This window comes from Stenella coeruleoalba (assembly GCF_951394435.1).
Source record: "Stenella coeruleoalba genome assembly, chromosome: 2".
In the NCBI taxonomy this organism is placed as follows: Eukaryota; Metazoa; Chordata; class Mammalia; order Artiodactyla; family Delphinidae; genus Stenella; species Stenella coeruleoalba.
In genome coordinates this window covers 4,769,624-4,786,473 of record NC_137147.1, presented here as the reverse complement: position 1 = coordinate 4,786,473, position 16,850 = coordinate 4,769,624, and the positions used below count along the sequence as shown (strand labels likewise).

General features: G+C 46.5%; 1 protein-coding gene across 4 annotated transcripts in view; it reads left to right on the top strand.

The window, feature by feature from the left end:
- EML1 (EMAP like 1) overlaps positions 1-16,850 on the top strand; it is a 275,754-nt gene that overhangs the window by 105,223 nt on the left and 153,681 nt on the right. For all 4 annotated transcript variants that reach the window (XM_079915005.1, XM_079915006.1, XM_079915003.1 and 1 more), the window contains 10 exons: positions 476-545; positions 2,240-2,350; positions 3,205-3,300; positions 4,846-4,980; positions 5,708-5,807; positions 7,323-7,477; positions 9,692-9,817; positions 10,070-10,201; positions 13,085-13,152; positions 15,997-16,085. In XM_079915005.1, the coding sequence (XP_079771131.1) occupies positions 476-545; positions 2,240-2,350; positions 3,205-3,300; positions 4,846-4,980; positions 5,708-5,807; positions 7,323-7,477; positions 9,692-9,817; positions 10,070-10,201; positions 13,085-13,152; positions 15,997-16,085 (1,082 nt within the window). The remainder of the gene's footprint in view (positions 1-475; positions 546-2,239; positions 2,351-3,204; positions 3,301-4,845; positions 4,981-5,707; positions 5,808-7,322; positions 7,478-9,691; positions 9,818-10,069; positions 10,202-13,084; positions 13,153-15,996; positions 16,086-16,850) is intronic.

Here is a 16,850-nt window from a genome sequence, read left to right as displayed (position 1 = left end):
AAAAATGTTTTGCCTCATGTGTATGTCTGGGTCTGCTATTCCTATAATTCATTTATACCTTTGGTAGCGATTTTATGTATCTGGAAAAGATGATGGATGAATAGATGGATTTATGTATTTCTATTTATCCTGACTCCCTGGTCAGTTATTAAAATGCTGTTGGAAAAAGATGATGCTTTTGCTATTTGATATACTCAAATGACTTCTTAATAAAGATTGTATACTAATGAAGTGGTTCTGAGACTGAAATGGTATTTCCCAAGCAGAGGGTGCTTTTTCTTTGAACTTGAAAATTCTCTATAGGTAATGGAATTAAGATGAAACGAAATGAGGTGCTTAGAGAATTTATCATGACTGTAAGAAGTTAGGCACTGTGTATATCTTACTTTTAAATTTTTGACCAGATTGTATTTGATCAAGGGAAGAGTGAAGCTTACCTTTAAACGGTAGATGTTTTTTAAATATCTCTTTTCAGCCTTGCAGTTCATCCTGATAGGATCACGATAGCCACAGGACAAGTTGCAGGCACATCTAAGGATGGAAAAGTGAGTTCTATTTTAATATTTTTGTAATGAACTGGTAACACAAAATAATTTTCTGAAAATTTTGCTGACGAATGAGCCTGCTTAGATATAAAATGTCTGAGTACTTCTTAATCCCTCATTTGAATTTTTTATTGCAAATTAAAGTTCTTACACTGACTTTACAAACCCCTTGAGCTCACCTTAGTTTCAGCTAATTTTTAAATAGCATTGTTCTTGCCTAAGAATCCATTAACTCTTAAGATATTTATTTACACACGTGATGAACATTAAAATGTTAAGTACACATTTAATAAACAAAGTTAAAATCATAATAAATAATCATTTGAATTGGGGGCACGTTGCCTCTTCAGTGAATTTCAGACACCCTCTGCCATGAATTCCCTGTAATCATGACTTCAGCCCATGGAATTTGTGTCTGGGTGTCATCTATAAGGGCTGCTGGAAGGATTTTAGCCCAAATTCTGTAAGCACTTCAGCAAGACTTCAGTTTGTATCTTAAGGAATCAGAGAAGGAGCTAGTAGAATTTGACGAATAGAACAACTCAAAACTGGCTTCCACGTACTTATTTACCACAATCTGTGGTCATTGTCATGTCTTATCCAAAACTTCTTGTAACTTTTCTGATGTCCATTTTTGTATAGCATGTGTATCCATGCACAATGTATGATCTGAAACTAATTACATTAAGTTCTTCCATTTTTATCCTGAGTGCTACCATTTTTCAGAAAATATTTTAATAACATCAAATTTTAACTATGCTATTTTCCATTAAAATCCTATACTTGAAAGGAGGTAACAGGAACAACGGAAATCAGACTACTCTTCTGTAAACACAGAGGGAACAGGGTCTTCATCATCTTTTTTTTTTTTTTAACTGTTAAATGATCTTTAAAAGTTATTTGAAATTAGTAGTAAATCATTTGTTCCTCCCCTCTAGTGGCTTAACTGTGTATTTCAGTTTCTGGCCTTGAAATTGAATCAGAACCTTAGAGCCAGAGAAAATGTCATAGCTATCTGAACCATGCCTTGGCATTTACAAGTGGAGAAGTCTGGAGAGGCCGAGGGACTGTCTGCGGACGCCCAGCTACTTAGAGACAAGTCCAACCTAGAACCTACTTCACCCATCTACGGGGTACAATGCTAGTCCTTTTCTTGATAAACCTGCTGATTATTCTGTGATGTTTTCTTCTATTAAGGAAGAGAAAAATTAACATAGTTGAGAGGGTTTTGAACTAATCATAACAATTCTAAATTTTCGTTTGCATACAATCAATTTCCTGTGGGGCCCAAGGACGTTAAGCTCTTAATACCATTGGTGGCAACCATCGTGGTGAATTGAACCACGCTTGATCCTCAGTAACAATACAGACTTTGCAAGGATAACCCTTAAATGAGACTCCATGTTCTTCATCATTTTTCATTTTTAAAACTCAGACGCATTCGATACGCACATGAGAATATCACTTCCTGTGGTACAGTTATCAATAACGGGCTCTCCTGAAGTTAAATTGGCCCCGAGAGCCACGACCTCTGGGAGAGATTGGGAATGTTTTATTTATATTAAAAGGCAGAGTCCTCAAATGCATCAAAAAAAATTTTTTTTTGACAGCATTAAAGTATTCTCATAATTTCAAGGTAAAGATAAACTCGTAGACGCGGCACAGTGGGTGACTCTGCCTTGTTTTCTAAGCAGCAGTTGCCCCCAAACGTGCGCATCTGGGATTCCGTGACGCTGAACACGCTGCACGTCATCGGAATCGGGTTTTTTGACCGAGCCGTCACCTGTATCGCATTCTCAAAATCCGTAAGTACGAGCCCTGTGGGTATCGCAGCCTTTGTCCACAGGGAGGAGAGACTCAGCTCGAGGTGGAAGAGGGAGGGAGTTAACAGCCCGTAACTGCGCAGGTGCGTGTACAGATTTGGACTCCGAAACCCCCCGCCTCCCAGGTCCCCTCATTCAGAGGGCGCAGGCGCCGCCTCGGTGACACACGCTCCCAATCCGACATTTCCACGGTGATGAGAAGAGGCCCTGCAGCCACACGGTCTTCAGGCTCCTGGAGCAGTCTTGCCTGCTCTGGCCTTGAATTTCCCCTGCCTGTCTGTGCGGTCCCCAGCCGGCCTGGCTCGCTGCCTGGCCATAAGCAGGGGCTGGATGGACCTCGTGGTCTCCCAGGCTTCCTCAGGATGTGCCCGTTCAACAGAGCCACGCTTTAAAGCACTTGTTCAGCCAGTTCAGAAACATACATGTGTTCACATCAGTACACCGCGCGCCTCACCCCCAGTGCCCCCTCCCCTTGTACGGCCTTGCGGTAACCTGGTCGTCGCTCAGCGCAGACCTGTGCCCTGGAGCCGCAGATGCCTTCTCCTCCAGGGCGGGGGCTCTGCAGCCCCTAGGAGGCTGGTTCTAACAGAACCAGTGGTGAAGCGCACCCCCCAACCCCTCCCTCCCGCTCCTGTCCCTTGTCACCCCACATTCCCCTGCTCCCACTGTCTGTGTGCCCAAGTCATAAGTAGGTCTTGACGGTGGTGGGTAAATATTCTTTAATGAAGATGTAGCGGACTCTTTATTAAAAATAAAATTATGTTCCTTGTTAATCACTCTCAACCTAGTTTATTCTCAAATGTAGTCTTCCTGTGAATACCTTTTTCTTTTTCCAGAATGGAGGAAGCAACCTCTGTGCCGTGGATGACTCCAATGACCACGTGCTGTCCGTGTGGGACTGGCAGAAGGAAGAGAGGCTGGCGGATGTCAAGGTCTCTCTCCAAGCCTCATGTTGGGCTATGCTGTCCTTTTCCCATGTGGAGCCTTCCCCTGCTGGCCCCTGGCCAGCTTTCTGTGTCTCGGTGGGCTGTGGGCTCCGTCCCCGCCACAGCCCCTAGGCAGGACCCCTTCACCGAGAAGCCCTTGGGCCCCCACCCCTCCCCCCATTCCCAAGGCCTGGTAGGGTTTCTTCTTCTCATCACAGCGTCTATAAGGGTTTTCCTTCCTCATTTTACAGTCACCACCCTTTTAATTCGCTCCGTCGCTCATTTGCTCGCGTTCTCTCCGTCATCCACAAATGCCGAGTGTCCCCTTTGCACACGCGTGTCGAGGAGACACCGGCGCGATGGTGACAAGTGAGATGTGCCTCTGCCCAGCGGGAGGGCCAGGCAGGGAGCAGGGGCACGAGGAGGGCGGCACAGCCAGCACGGGGCTTGTCCCGAGCTGAGTGGACTCCGGAATGGGGTCCTCCCAGCGGTGCTCTTCCTGCAGTGGGACCCACTGGACTTTCCTTATGTCAGTGTACCTTCCTTGAGCTTTCTTATGCTCTCCTCCTGTTAAAACCATGATTGGATCTATTTTTATAGAACTGACTTCAGATTTCTCACCCTGGCATCCATTAACCGTAGATCACCTGACTTACCTAAGATTAGCATCACCACTGGACCACCTGACTTACCTAAGATTAGCATCACCATTGGATCACTTTACCTGCCTAACATTCGGAGCACCATTGGATCACCCCACTTACATAACTTTCTCCCTTGTTTGTGTGTGGGCTGCAGACCCTGTCTTCTAATAAGGCATTAAATAACTATTTTTATGCTGTGGCTATGCCTTCTAATAGTCTGCTCAAGTATTTAAGTCCTTGCCATGTCGCTGGGTTGGAAGCGGTCAGCGCAGGTTACTGTCCGGGTTTAAGAATGTATAACTGAATTATCAAGCACAGAGAGCCATCAGGGTCCGATTCATGGGACCAGGGTGCAAGTCGTGGAAATCAAGATAGCAGGGTGAGGGTGGTGAAGTGGTACCCAAAGAGCCAGATCCCCTACTGGATTCCAGGCTTGGTCGGCAAACCACCGGCAGAGTCCTGGGCATCCGTATCAGGAGGGACTCCCCAGACAAGCAGGGCAGCCAAAGTGGGCCAGGAGCGATGGAGCCGAATACGATCCAGACGCCGGGGCCCTTCCAATCACGCGATGGCGATGAACCTGCAATTCTTAGTTCCCCGGCCGCCCCTTCAGCCAGAGCTCACTGTGTGCCTGCTGTGTCCCAGTTCCTGTGAGTCCCCATACGGAAGGATGACCTCGTGGCCCCATCCTCAGGGCTCAGTGCAGTGGGGGAGACAGACGAGGAGGAGAGGGGTCGGCACGCACAGACACAAGTTCAGTGATTCCAAAAGACGAATTCGGTGGGAGAAAATACCAAGAGGCCTAGTGCTTACCTTGATGAATTATTTATTTGTGGTTCAGATTGTATTTATTTTCTTAAGTGTCTTCAGAGACTTGAGACATTTGATTGTCCTGTTTTGCACCAAGTGTTCTAATGAAGCTGTATTTGCCGCGGATTTCCACCCCACGGACACGAATATAATTGTTACCTGTGGAAAGTCCCATCTCTACTTTTGGACACTAGAAGGAAGCTCCCTTATTAAGAAGCAAGGATTATTCGAGGTAAAGTGAAATTGCATCTGTCGTTTTATTTTTCACCGATGGTACTTGCGGTCACCTAGCTTTTAAGGAAGCTTCGAGGCATCCCAGTGCTAGAATTTGTTTTAATGGGCAAATGCGGGGGTGTCGTGATAAAGACTGTTCCTGGAGATCCCTGGCAGAGCTGGGGAGCCCCTCGTGTCTCATGGATAACACTGGTGATGCTGAGAAGGAAGGATCAGCACAGGCAGAAGCACCAGGAAAGGACGCCCAGGGGCTGGGCCCTCGCCGAGGCCTGCTGGCTGCAAAGAGCGAGGAAGAAGGCGCCCAGGAGACCCCAGTGGGACTCTGCAGAGAGCGATGGGCAGTCTCTGTGCCATTTAGTCCAGCATCTGCGGGCCTTGCGAGAGCGCCGGGAGGGCACCTGCTGCCCTGTGGGCCCAGAGGCTGAGTCAGAGGATGCCAGGCCCATCCTTCAGGCCGTAGTCACGGCAACACGGCCCCTTAGCCTCTCCAACACCCTCCTCTGCTCGAACTGCCTTCAACCTGATAAGTAGCAGAAATCTCTTTACTTTAGACCAGATAATCTCAGGGCATAAGTTACGTAATGGTGGATAAGAATGAAAGGTACACAGTGTGGTAGCAGAAGCTGACACTATCCAGCTTGGGGTGACTGTGCTTCTAGATGGTATTAATACAAACAAAAGGATGTCTTGATTGTATATACGTATTCTTTTAAAATATTCTGCAGAAGCAAGAAAAGCCAAAGTTTGTCCTCTGTGTGACATTTTCTGAAAATGGTGACACCATCACCGGAGATTCAAGTGGCAACATCCTGGTATGGGGAAAAGGTAACACGTGATTCCTCCCAAAGCAGACATTTCTGGGTGATGTTATAAATATGAAGCCAAACGTGGCTCCTGTAAGAATTGTCTGTTAATATCATTTCCGGGTTTACTATTCGATTCCAAGGTACATAGGTACATACATGCGTGTGTGCGGGTGTAACTTGGAACCAAAACACTGGGACTGAGGAAAATGAGACTAGTAAGCTGTGGACTTCTGTCGCTCTAAAAGGCTCTTTAAGCCCAAGACATTATAATGGAGCTAACAGCTTATTTAGGAGATCTGATAACAACTTATAATGGTGAAATCATCGAAGACTGTTTATTTAGCTCTACAGTATTTAACTTCTCTGGTCCACATAGTGCTTGGCAGACGCTGACTGAGTGCTGTCTGAGGCAGCATGCTAGGTGCTGAGCAAACGTGAGTCAGATGGGCATCCCCGCCGTCAGTGGGCAAACAGTGTGGTGAGGAGGTCTCCTTACTCAGAAACATTTATTTGGTCAAGTTCAATGAGCATTTATTTATTGACTTTAAATTATTTCTTTATTTCTTTACTTATTATTTATTTTGGCTGCACTGGGTCTTAGATGCGGCATGCGGACTTCTTAGTTGCGGCATGCAGGATCTAGTTCCCCGACCAGGGATCAAACCCGGGCCCCCTGCATTGGGAGCTCGGCGTCTTAACCCACTGGACCGCCAGGGAAGTTCTTCAGTGAGCACTTATGAGTGCTTGCCATGTGCCAGGAAAAATGCACTATCCCTGTCCTCAAGGATCTTAGTATTTGAGTGGGGGGTGAAGGTGAAAACAGACCCATCAGTGTAATTTCAGATTAATATGGTGACCTTTGTAGTATCCTGCTACTCTGGGTGCCGTGGACTGTATGTATACATCAGTTCATTCCACCCTTAGAACAATCCCGTGGGATAAGCAGTAGCCCCATTACACCAAGGGGGAAACTGAGACAGAGCAGTTAAGTCACTTGTCCAGAGACACACAGCTCATTTCTCAGCCACATGTAGTCTGGCTGTACTCTTCACACACTATGCTTCGTGTTAGCATGTTTTCCTTAATTATTTTTTTCTTAGTTTATTTTATTGAAGTATAGTTGATTTACAACGTGTTAATTTCTGCTGTACGGCAAGGAGATTCAGTTATACATATATATCCTTTTTCATATTCTTTTCCATTATGGTTTATCACAGGATATTGAATATAGTTCCCTGTGCTATGCAGTAGGACCTTGTTGTTTACCCATCCTATATATAATAGTTTGTATCTGCTCTTCCCAAACTCCCAGTCTGTCCCTCCCCCCAACCCCCTCCCCCTGTTTTCCTTAATTATAAAGTAATTCAGTTCATGCTTGTCTGGTGCTCTGGGAACTTCTAGAAAGTGGATCCTTGATAGAGTCACACTGCAATGATGTTCTAACCGACAGTATCGCATTTTAAAACAAAAATGAAATGAGATGGGCAGAGGTGAGCCTTTGACGATGTCCTCAGCTTGGTCTTGCTGTGTTTAGGTACGAATCGAATAAGCTACGCAGTTCAAGGGGCCCACGAGGGCGGTATTTTTGCACTTTGTATGTTGAGGGACGGCACGCTGGTGTCGGGAGGAGGGAAAGACCGGAAGCTCATTTCTTGGGATGGAAACTACCAGAAACTTCATAAAACCGAGGTAAGACGGCAAGTCATGCTATTGACATTCGTTTTGAACGTTAAACTGTTATACTGACCAGTTTCCTTGTTTGAAATCTTCAGCTTACCGTTTTGAGAATTGTTTAGATAAAATTTTCCTAAATGGGGTAGTATTTTACCAAAATCACGAAGGCAGTTTAAGTACTAAAAGGAAATTAGGTTTATAAAATGTGAGGTGGTCGCGTTTCACATCTAGAATATTTTTATCAAAGACCCAATCTCACTTTTCCAAGGGAACATTTATCCACATTTTGATTCATCGTTAAAACGTTTCTTCTCTTTTCACTTTAATTTCCATCGTGTTACTTTGGAGACATTTTCACTTTGAACTAGTGTTCACTGAGTATTTACGTTGTGCGTGGCTGAGTGCCAACACCATCTCTAGAGCTCTGACCCCTTTTGGCATCTCCTTCGCCTCCTTATTACCTGGTTAGCAGACCTGGACTCCAACAGGAGCCGGAGGCAAGAAATTCAATATCCCTTCTACACACTCACTGAATTTTCACTCCCCCAGGCCCTGGGAAATTATGAGCAGACAGATATCAAGGTCGGCATCAATCCGAAGGTTGAGTTTCTTCCTCTCTAGCATAGCATGGACACCTTGTAGAACTTTTCCAACTTCTAAGTCAGACGCACACAGCACAGTTACATCAGAGAGCAGCGTGGCATGGTGCTCTGACAGTATGAGAATTTGGTTTTGTTGATTCCTGCTCTTCATAAAGGAAGGCCTGGGCTTCCCTGGTGGCGCAGTGGTTGAGTGTCCGCCTGCCGATGCAGGGGACACCGGTTCGTGCCCTGGTCCGGGAAGATCCCACATGCCGCAGAGCGGCTGGGCCCGTGAGCCGTGGCCACTGAGCCTGCGTGTCCGGAGCCTGTGTTCCGCAACGGGAGAGGCCACAACAGTGAGAGGCCCGCGTACCGCAAAAAAAAAAAAAGGAAAGCCTTCATCTGAGTTTTGGAAATCACCTTCCTTTCATGGAGACTTTAATTGCGGTAGCATTTTTTTATAATAAGATTTGACCAGCATTTGATGAACCAAGTTACATTATAATCATAACAAATACTCCAAAGTCTCACCTAGTTTTATAGAAGATACTCATCGTTTTTAAGTATCTGTAAGTCCTCTTCATTAGCGTGGATTGTTACCCACTTTCCTCCAGTCTGTGCAACAGAGCGCGCTGGAAGTAGACAGTTTGTATGAGGACAGGCTGCGCCTCACCATCGCAGAACCGCAGTGCCTGGAGTCCACCTCAGGCTTTCACTGTGATTTTCTGTTCTTTGTATAAAGTGCAAGCACCTCTGTTTATTTTATCATAGCAAATCGTTCTTGGCTGGTGTGTTTTGAAATTATTTTTATTAACACTTAGATAATCATATATGTTTGCCAACATGAGAAGTGGATTTCAAAACTAAATGAAGTCGCCAAAGAATTTAACCTTTTAAGTTATAAAAAATGTTTAGGAACTCTTATTACAGCAGATTACATATTCTTTACTTTCCACATTTTACCTGGTTCTGCTATCAGAAGTCATAACAGGAGTAAACTACTCAGTTGTATTTCTTGTTTTCATATTTTGTCAAGACAAAAATGTTTTATTCTTTGTTTTTTAAACAACCTTACTGGGCTTCCCTGGTGGCGCAGTGGTTAAGAATCCGCCTGCCAGTGCAGGGGACGTGGGTTCGAGCCCTGGTCCGGGAAGATCCCACGTGCGCAGAGCAACTAAGCCCGTGCGCCACAACTACTGAGCCTGCGCTCTAGAGCCCATGAGCCACAACTGCTGAGCCCGTGAGCCACAACTAGTGAAGCCCGCACACCTAGAGCCCGTGCTCCACAGCAAGAGAAGCCACTTCAATGAGAAGGCCGCGCACTGCAACGAAGAGTAGCCCTCGCTCACCTCAACTAGAGAAAGCCCGCGCGCAGCAATGAAGACCCAATGCAACCAAAACTAAATAAATAAATAAATGTATAAAAAAGAAAAAAAAACCTTACTATTGCTGATTTTTTTTTAGGTATATTATATGTTTGGAGTTTAAATGTAAGATTTGGGATCATTCACTCAAGTACTTTCTCTCTCTCCATAGCACATGCATGTGTGTATGTCATTGTGATAGGAGCTGTCATCATGATAAGTAAACAAGTATTTTGAATGATGGAGCTAAGCATTTAATGACATTTGAAATCTTTTCCATGCAGATTCCAGAACAGTTTGGTCCCATACGGACAGTGGCTGAGGGGAAGGGCGATGTGATCTTGATAGGCACCACCAGAAACTTTGTCCTACAGGGCACACTGTCCGGAGACTTCACGCCCATCACTCAGGTACGCGCCAGCTCAGCCAGCCCACCAAACACCTTCATTCTGTGCAATAGTAGAACATAAGACAGAGTTACAAAGAGGAGATTGTTCCTGTGCTTTATACTAACATCACCTTCCTCGGCTTCAGTCAGTGAGGAAGAAAAACAGATGGGAGAAATTCCAGAGTGTGCAGTAAGCCATGGTTCATGGTCCTGCAGGGCTCCTGGGTGTTGGCTGTAATATTTCAGAGCTTCTGTTTGTCTCGGTTCTTTGTAGGGTCACACTGATGAGCTCTGGGGACTGGCCGTCCACGCCTCAAAACCTCAGTTCTTGACCTGTGGGCATGACAGGCACGCCACCCTGTGGGACGCTGTTGGTCACCGGCCTGTCTGGAACAAAATAATAGAGGTAGACAAGCATGTTATATTCCATCTTTCTTATAAAAATTCATCTGGAACGTGTTGATTTTTCTTTTTGCATGAGATTAATAGTGATATAAATTCGTCCCAAAGCAAATGTCACTTACTTTATCTCCTTCAAATTGCACTGCTTTAAACATTGCCTCAAGTGGTCTCATCCGTGTAGTTCGGAAGTTTGCTGTTGCATTTTTGGACAGCAAGTGAGCCTTTCCGAGTTGGTTGCTGGGTTTCCCAAGTGCAATCTCTTCTGGCTTAAAGGCTGAAAAACCCTCGTTATGAGCCTGCATTCTATTTACAGAGTACCTTTTGAATGAGGATTTATTAACTATTCTTACAGCGTACAGTTTAATTTATCTCTGCGCTTTGAGTCTGATGGTAAAGTTTAAAGTCAGCATGTCTGTGACCTTTGCAAACGGAACTCCAGTTGTACGTCAGAGTGCTGAAGTATCCTTTCCCTACATACCACACAGCAGTGTCTGCACTTACCGAGCACTGTTTGCATACCCAGCATTGCACACGTATTATCCTTAATCCTTGCAGCAGCCTTGCAGGTTGAAGTTTTTTACCCTGATTTTATTGATTAGGAAGTTGAAGCTTAGGTAAGTCAATAGCTCACCAAGGTCCCTGAATCCATGATGGAGCCAGTGTTCACCCCCAGCTCAGTCTGACTCCCAAAGTCAGGGTCTCCTGCCACAGCCTACTGTAGTGAGTGAAATACACCTCCCATCTTACTTATGCCCTTAATGACACATCCAGCCCCAGGCAAGGGGTTGCCCCTCTGTAGACCCCACACGTCCTCCTTTCGGCCTCCGCAGAGTTGCCAGCATTTCCTGATGTGCTGGGTCCGTGTTTTGGTCCTCCTGCCCTTCGCTTATTTTAATAAATAAATTTATTTATTTATTTAATTTTGGCTGCGTTGGGTCTTCGTTGCTGCAAGCTGGCTTTCTCTAGTTGCGGCGAGCGGAGGCTACTCTTCGTTGCGGTGCATGGGTTTCTCATTGCGGTGGCTTCTCTTGTTGCGGAGCACGGGCTCTAGGCGCACGGGCTTCAGTAGTTGTGGCACACGGGCTCAGTAGTTGTGGCTCGCAGGCTCAGTAGTTGTGGCACACGGGCTTAGTTGTTCTGTGACATGTGGGATCTTCCCGGACCAGGGCTCGAACCCATGTCCCCTGCATTGGCAGGCGGATTCTTAACCACTGCACCACCAGGGAAGCCCCTGCCCTTTGCTTTTGGAGAAGGTCTGTAAGAGACTGGAACTGGCTGGTCACTGGGGGAGCTGATCACTGAGATGACAGGCCTGGGGGTGACACCGCCACCAGAGGGCAGAGCGGGAGTGGCCCAGGTGGCAGGGCATAGCTACAGGAAGTGGCGTCCCATGTCGTGACCGTCCCCTGGTGGGGGCTTGGAGGATCAGATGGAATGGCGAATACATGAAGGGCTGGTGCAGAGCTGACAGCCACTGATGCAGCAGGGACAGTGATGGTCCAGGAGAGCAGCCTTCCCTGTGGCCTCGGTCTACATGGCACTCTGGCCAAAAGCAATGCCAGTTACTCCGTCACCAGCCTGGCATCAGGGCACAGGCGCCAAACTGGAGCCCAGAAAGAGCTGCAGTTCCGTAGCTTCTTTACCCACTGGCCACTAGACAGAAACACTCAAGTGTCTTCATCTCAAAAATGGTATGAGCCTCAAATCAACTAGGCAGTAAAGCTTCAAGTGCACATGATTTCTCTCTGTGTGTCAGTGGAGGCCCTGAGCTTAATCACAGCTCCCGCTTTGGAAAAGCAACGCAGTAACGTCATCAGTCCCTGGAGAGTTTCTCTCTGGTCTCTCTCTTTTTTTTTCGGGTTCTCCAGTGGTACCTCAGTGCCTCCTTCCATTTCCATTTCCAGTACTCCTACTTTCTTGGTCTTCCTGTGACTAATCTCTTCTCACTTCAGTTCGTCCTGAGCACTCCTACCAAGTGATCTAAGACATAGATTTGATCACGTCATTCTTGTTAGTGAAAGGAAACAGTTATTCTCACTGTGTTTTTCCTGATGATCACAGCCCTTGACGTGGCAGTGCAGCCCACATTACTAGCATCCTCCGTAGCATTCTCCGCTTTCCCGGTCCCCACCCTGTAAACCTACTGACTCTACCTGCCATTCCTCAAACATGCCCCAAACTGTGTTGCTTCTACCTCCTTGACCATATTTTTGTCCCCTTAACACTCGATCCAAAAAAAATATTGGTGTGTCCATGTCTGCCTTCACCTATACCGGAAGGCCTGGGTCAAAGGCTTCCAGCACCAGCATGCCTCGGCCCAGCTTCCCCGTCTGACTTCACCTAATGCTCCGTCTCCAGCTCCTTTTACCTCTCTCATCAGTCTCGTTTCACCTTGTTAGGAACAAACACGTACGTGTCCCACTAGAGCCAAACCTGGAACGTGCCCTGCTCATCTTGAGATCCGTCTAGGGCTACCGTGGTGTCTTGCACCCAGTGGGGGGCGTTTACCCAGTATCGACCTGATGGCATTGGGTGCAGGGGTCATAATTCCAGACGGATGGAGCACAAGCTTCCCACTCAGCATGGGGGTCAACTGAAGGAACTTCCAAGACCTGGAGGAGGAGCGTGTCTTTGTTGATCTGTCATCTGATTACTGTAGCTGTGAAAGGATATAAGACAGAAAGAGAAAAATTATAAGAGGATAAAAATTTAGTATTATTGAGACATGACCTTCATTAAAGTAGGAAAATGTTTTCCTCTCTGGAGAGAAAAGCGATTTTTTAAATGGGGCCACGTAGCCCTAAGGGATTACAGCTGTGCTTGTGTGTGTTTTATGTGATCGCACTGTGTCTGGCCATCAATTTACACTTCCTTTACAATGTTTTAGGATCCAGCTCAGTCTTCTGGTTTTCATCCTTCAGGGTCTGTGGTTGCAGTCGGAACACTGACTGGGAGGTAAGTGCATGTCAGCATGGCTTGTGCTTTCAAAGTTCATGGGAAAGAGGCTTGTTGTCTGTGTTTCCCCGGCGACAGGCACAGGGTAGCTCTTGGCTGCCTCTCTGAGCTCCTAATGACTTGCCGGGAGTTAAGTCCGAACTCGAAAGTGAAACCTGAGGCAGTGGCCCTTCACGTTTTGGACTTTGGGAAAAGCCGAGGGAAGCTGTGGACCCCTCTCCCAGAAGAGGCCCCAGCTCCACACACACAGGATTGTGGGGCTTCTCAACTTTGGAATGGGGCAACACAGCATTTCAAAGCACTGCGAATTTTAAATGCTTTTTCTTGCTGCCCTGTCAGACTTAGAGAAACTGCCCAGCTCCTGAGCCTCATGTTGGATTCAGCCAACACTTATTTGCCAAAGCGCCTCTGATATGTGAGGCACTAGCTCTGCGCTTGAATCCCAGCTTCGCCACTTAGCCGCAGTGTGTCTCTGAGCCAGTTACATGATCTCTCTGAGTTTGTTTCTTCCTCTGTAAATTGTGACGATATATCTGCCTGGCCGTACGCTGATGACTGAGGGAGACAATGGATGAAGCAGCTCCTGGGGTCGCCTGGCAGGCGATTTCGGTGGTTATTATTATATCATTGTTTCATAAGATTCGATTATACTTTTATATTGTTTGTCATAGTATCTACACGTATTATAGCTTAATTCATATACCATTGGTGATCCCCTCCTCTCTAAAGAGCGTACCACTTACGGAGAGGGAAGTGGGGAGGGGCAGCACAGGGGTAGGGGAGTAAGAGGTGCAGACTATTAGGTATACAGTAAGCTACAAGGATGTATTGTACACCATGGGGAGTAGAGCCAATATTTTATAATAACTATAAGTGGAGTGTAAGCTTTAAAAATTGTGAATCACTACATTGTACGCTTGTAACTTATAAAATATTGTACAGCAACTGTGCTTCAAAAACAAGAATACCACTTAGATTCTGTTGCTAGGAACTTAGAGTATGTATAAAGAAAGAGTAACCATTTGTAAGTCATAGGTGGCAACATCTTAAGAGTTGGGCACCTTGTATCCAACAGAATCCTTCGTGAAAATGTTTGCACACACACACACACACACACACACTCACACACACTCCTTTGACCTCTCTTAGAGACATATGAAGCTTCCAACTCAGCAGGCTCTGAAGAACGGCTGCCAGCCAGTTACTGCCGTCAGCTACGTGCTGAGTCTGTGTGGCAGGGCAGGGTATGGGACAGTGCCAGCTGCTCAGAATCACAGACAGTGCCCTGTAGGAGGAAGAGAGATGGAACATGCAACTTAATCCTTCCCCTCTGTTTATGCCTCCCCCACCCCTGGTCCTGGTACCAGGCTTAGCTCTCGATGGGGCAGTTTAACACGATGTTTCAAAGGCACAGCCCAGACAGCCCGGTCTCTCTGCTTCTTCCATTCTGACCTCTGTTAAAGTTAAATAGCACAGGGACTTCCCTGGTGGTGCAGTGGTTAAGAATCTGCCTGCCGATGCAGGGGACATGGGTTCGAGCCCTGGTCCGGGAAGATCCCACGTGCGGCGGAGCAACTAAGCCCATGCGCCACAACTACTGAGCCTGCACTCTAGAGCCCGTGAGCCACAACTACTGAGCCCACGCGCCACAACTACTGAAGCCCGCACGCCTAGAGCCTGTGCTCTGCAACAAGAGAAGCCGCCGCAATGAGAAGCCTGCGCACTGCAATGAAGAGTAGCCCCCGCTCGCCGCAACTAGAGAAAGCCCACATGCAGCAACGAAGACCCAAGGCAGCCAAAAATAAATTAATTAAATTTATATTTTTTAAAAAAAGTTAAATAGCACACATTAAAGGTAAATGGTTGTTAGAGATGCAAGGAAGCAAAGCTGAGACGCCAAATCCAGATGTCGGGGGTCAGCCGGTCCCCTTGAGTGGTGCCGACTAGGGCCCTGAGTGGATGGTGACTCTGGCTCGAGGGACTCGCTGATGGATGTGTGTCATCAAGGTTTGAAACGGCAGCAGCAGGGAGTCCACATTCCTTTTCATCCCTGAAAACACTGGGGTCCCACTCACTGCCACTACTTGAGAACACGTGGGCAGGAGAGTTCAATCTTCCCGCCATGTAACAAACATTGACCGAGTACCGTGTCCTGATTAGAGGATTCGGAGCACTTCCGTGTCCATTATAATTTGACCGATTGGACGCTGGGCCTGCAAAGTCATTCTGGGCCTTTATTCCCATTTTACAGTTGGGGAAACTGAGCCCAGAGAGGCTAAATTCAAAGGCCAGTCCTCTACTCGCCCTTCTGCCATTCTCTGGGTCATTTCTTTCACCCAGCTGGTTGCACACCCGCATCACAGAAGGTCAGGTGCTGGCCCAGCTCTGCTTGCAGCAGCCCTGGAGGTTGTCCCGGCCCCATCCTCCTGTACCCATCCTGCCTTGCCCTGGGCCAGATCTCTGGGTGAGTGTGTGCAGTGGCCCCTTTGCTGCTTCCTCTGGCCACAGGCTGGGGGTAGGTGTTGGTTCATCTTCCCTGCCCAGGGCTTTCTCTCCTTTAATGTGTAAGTGACAAAACTCAAACACCAGGGAACCCTGCCATAGCATCAGTAACTGAATCATTTCCCATAGTACCCAGTTTGCTGCTCCTATCTTTAGGAACTGCTCATATGCAGGAAATTTTCTTTAAATGAAAGCTGGGAATAAGAATTCTTATTAAGCAAATACAGAGCATTTTTAAGCTCTTAGGTTAATTTTTTTTAATAGCCTTGCTGTGACTGTAGTAGTCTTACTTCATTTTCTCGCTAAACAATTGATTTGTACTTTTCCCCATGTTTACAACAGGTGGTTCGTGTTTGACACAGAAACGAAAGACTTGGTCACCGTCCACACGGATGGAAATGAACAGCTGTCTGTAATGCGTTACTCACCAGGTTAGAATACGGTCCATTCCCTCTGACAGATTGATGAAGTTCTCTGTAGATGTCTGTAAAGAAAAAACATTCACAGGCCCCCTCAAGAGCGAAATTTAAACTATATCTGCACATAATTGTGGCACTTGGGCGTTCTCAACCTCCCTTCTTCGGGTCACTATGCTTGTGTGGGTTTTTTTGTTTGTTTCAGCATGTCAAAAAGCACCTTTATTACATTTATAATAGCCTCTCATGCACTCATGCTTTCTTGCCAGGTGCCTTTGGAGCAGTTTACTTGTGTGTTTTTAACTTTTTATTACGGAAAATTTCAAACAGGGACAAAATTGCACAGAATAGCATAATGAACCCCCAACGTACCCATCACCCAGCTTCAATAATTATCGACTCTTAGCCGCTTTGTTCACCCGTAGCCCCACCCACTGCCCCCTCCCATGTTGTTTCTGAAGCCGCTCCCAGACGTCTTATCCTTTCATCTGTTAATGTTAATAACTAGAGAGATCTAAAGAATATGAGGACCCTTTTTAAACAGCTTTATTGAGGTATAATTTACATACAATATTTTACTCTTCATGAAATGTACAATTCAGTGGTTCTTAGTAAATTTGTAGAGTTGTGCGACCGTCACCACCAGCCAGTTTTGGAACCTTCCCATCACCCCCAGAAGTTCCCTCCCTGCCTGTTAGTAATTAATCTCTACTCCCACCCCCAGCCCTAGGCAACATAAGTGGCCTTTTCTGAACATCTCATGTCAATGGAGTCGTTCAA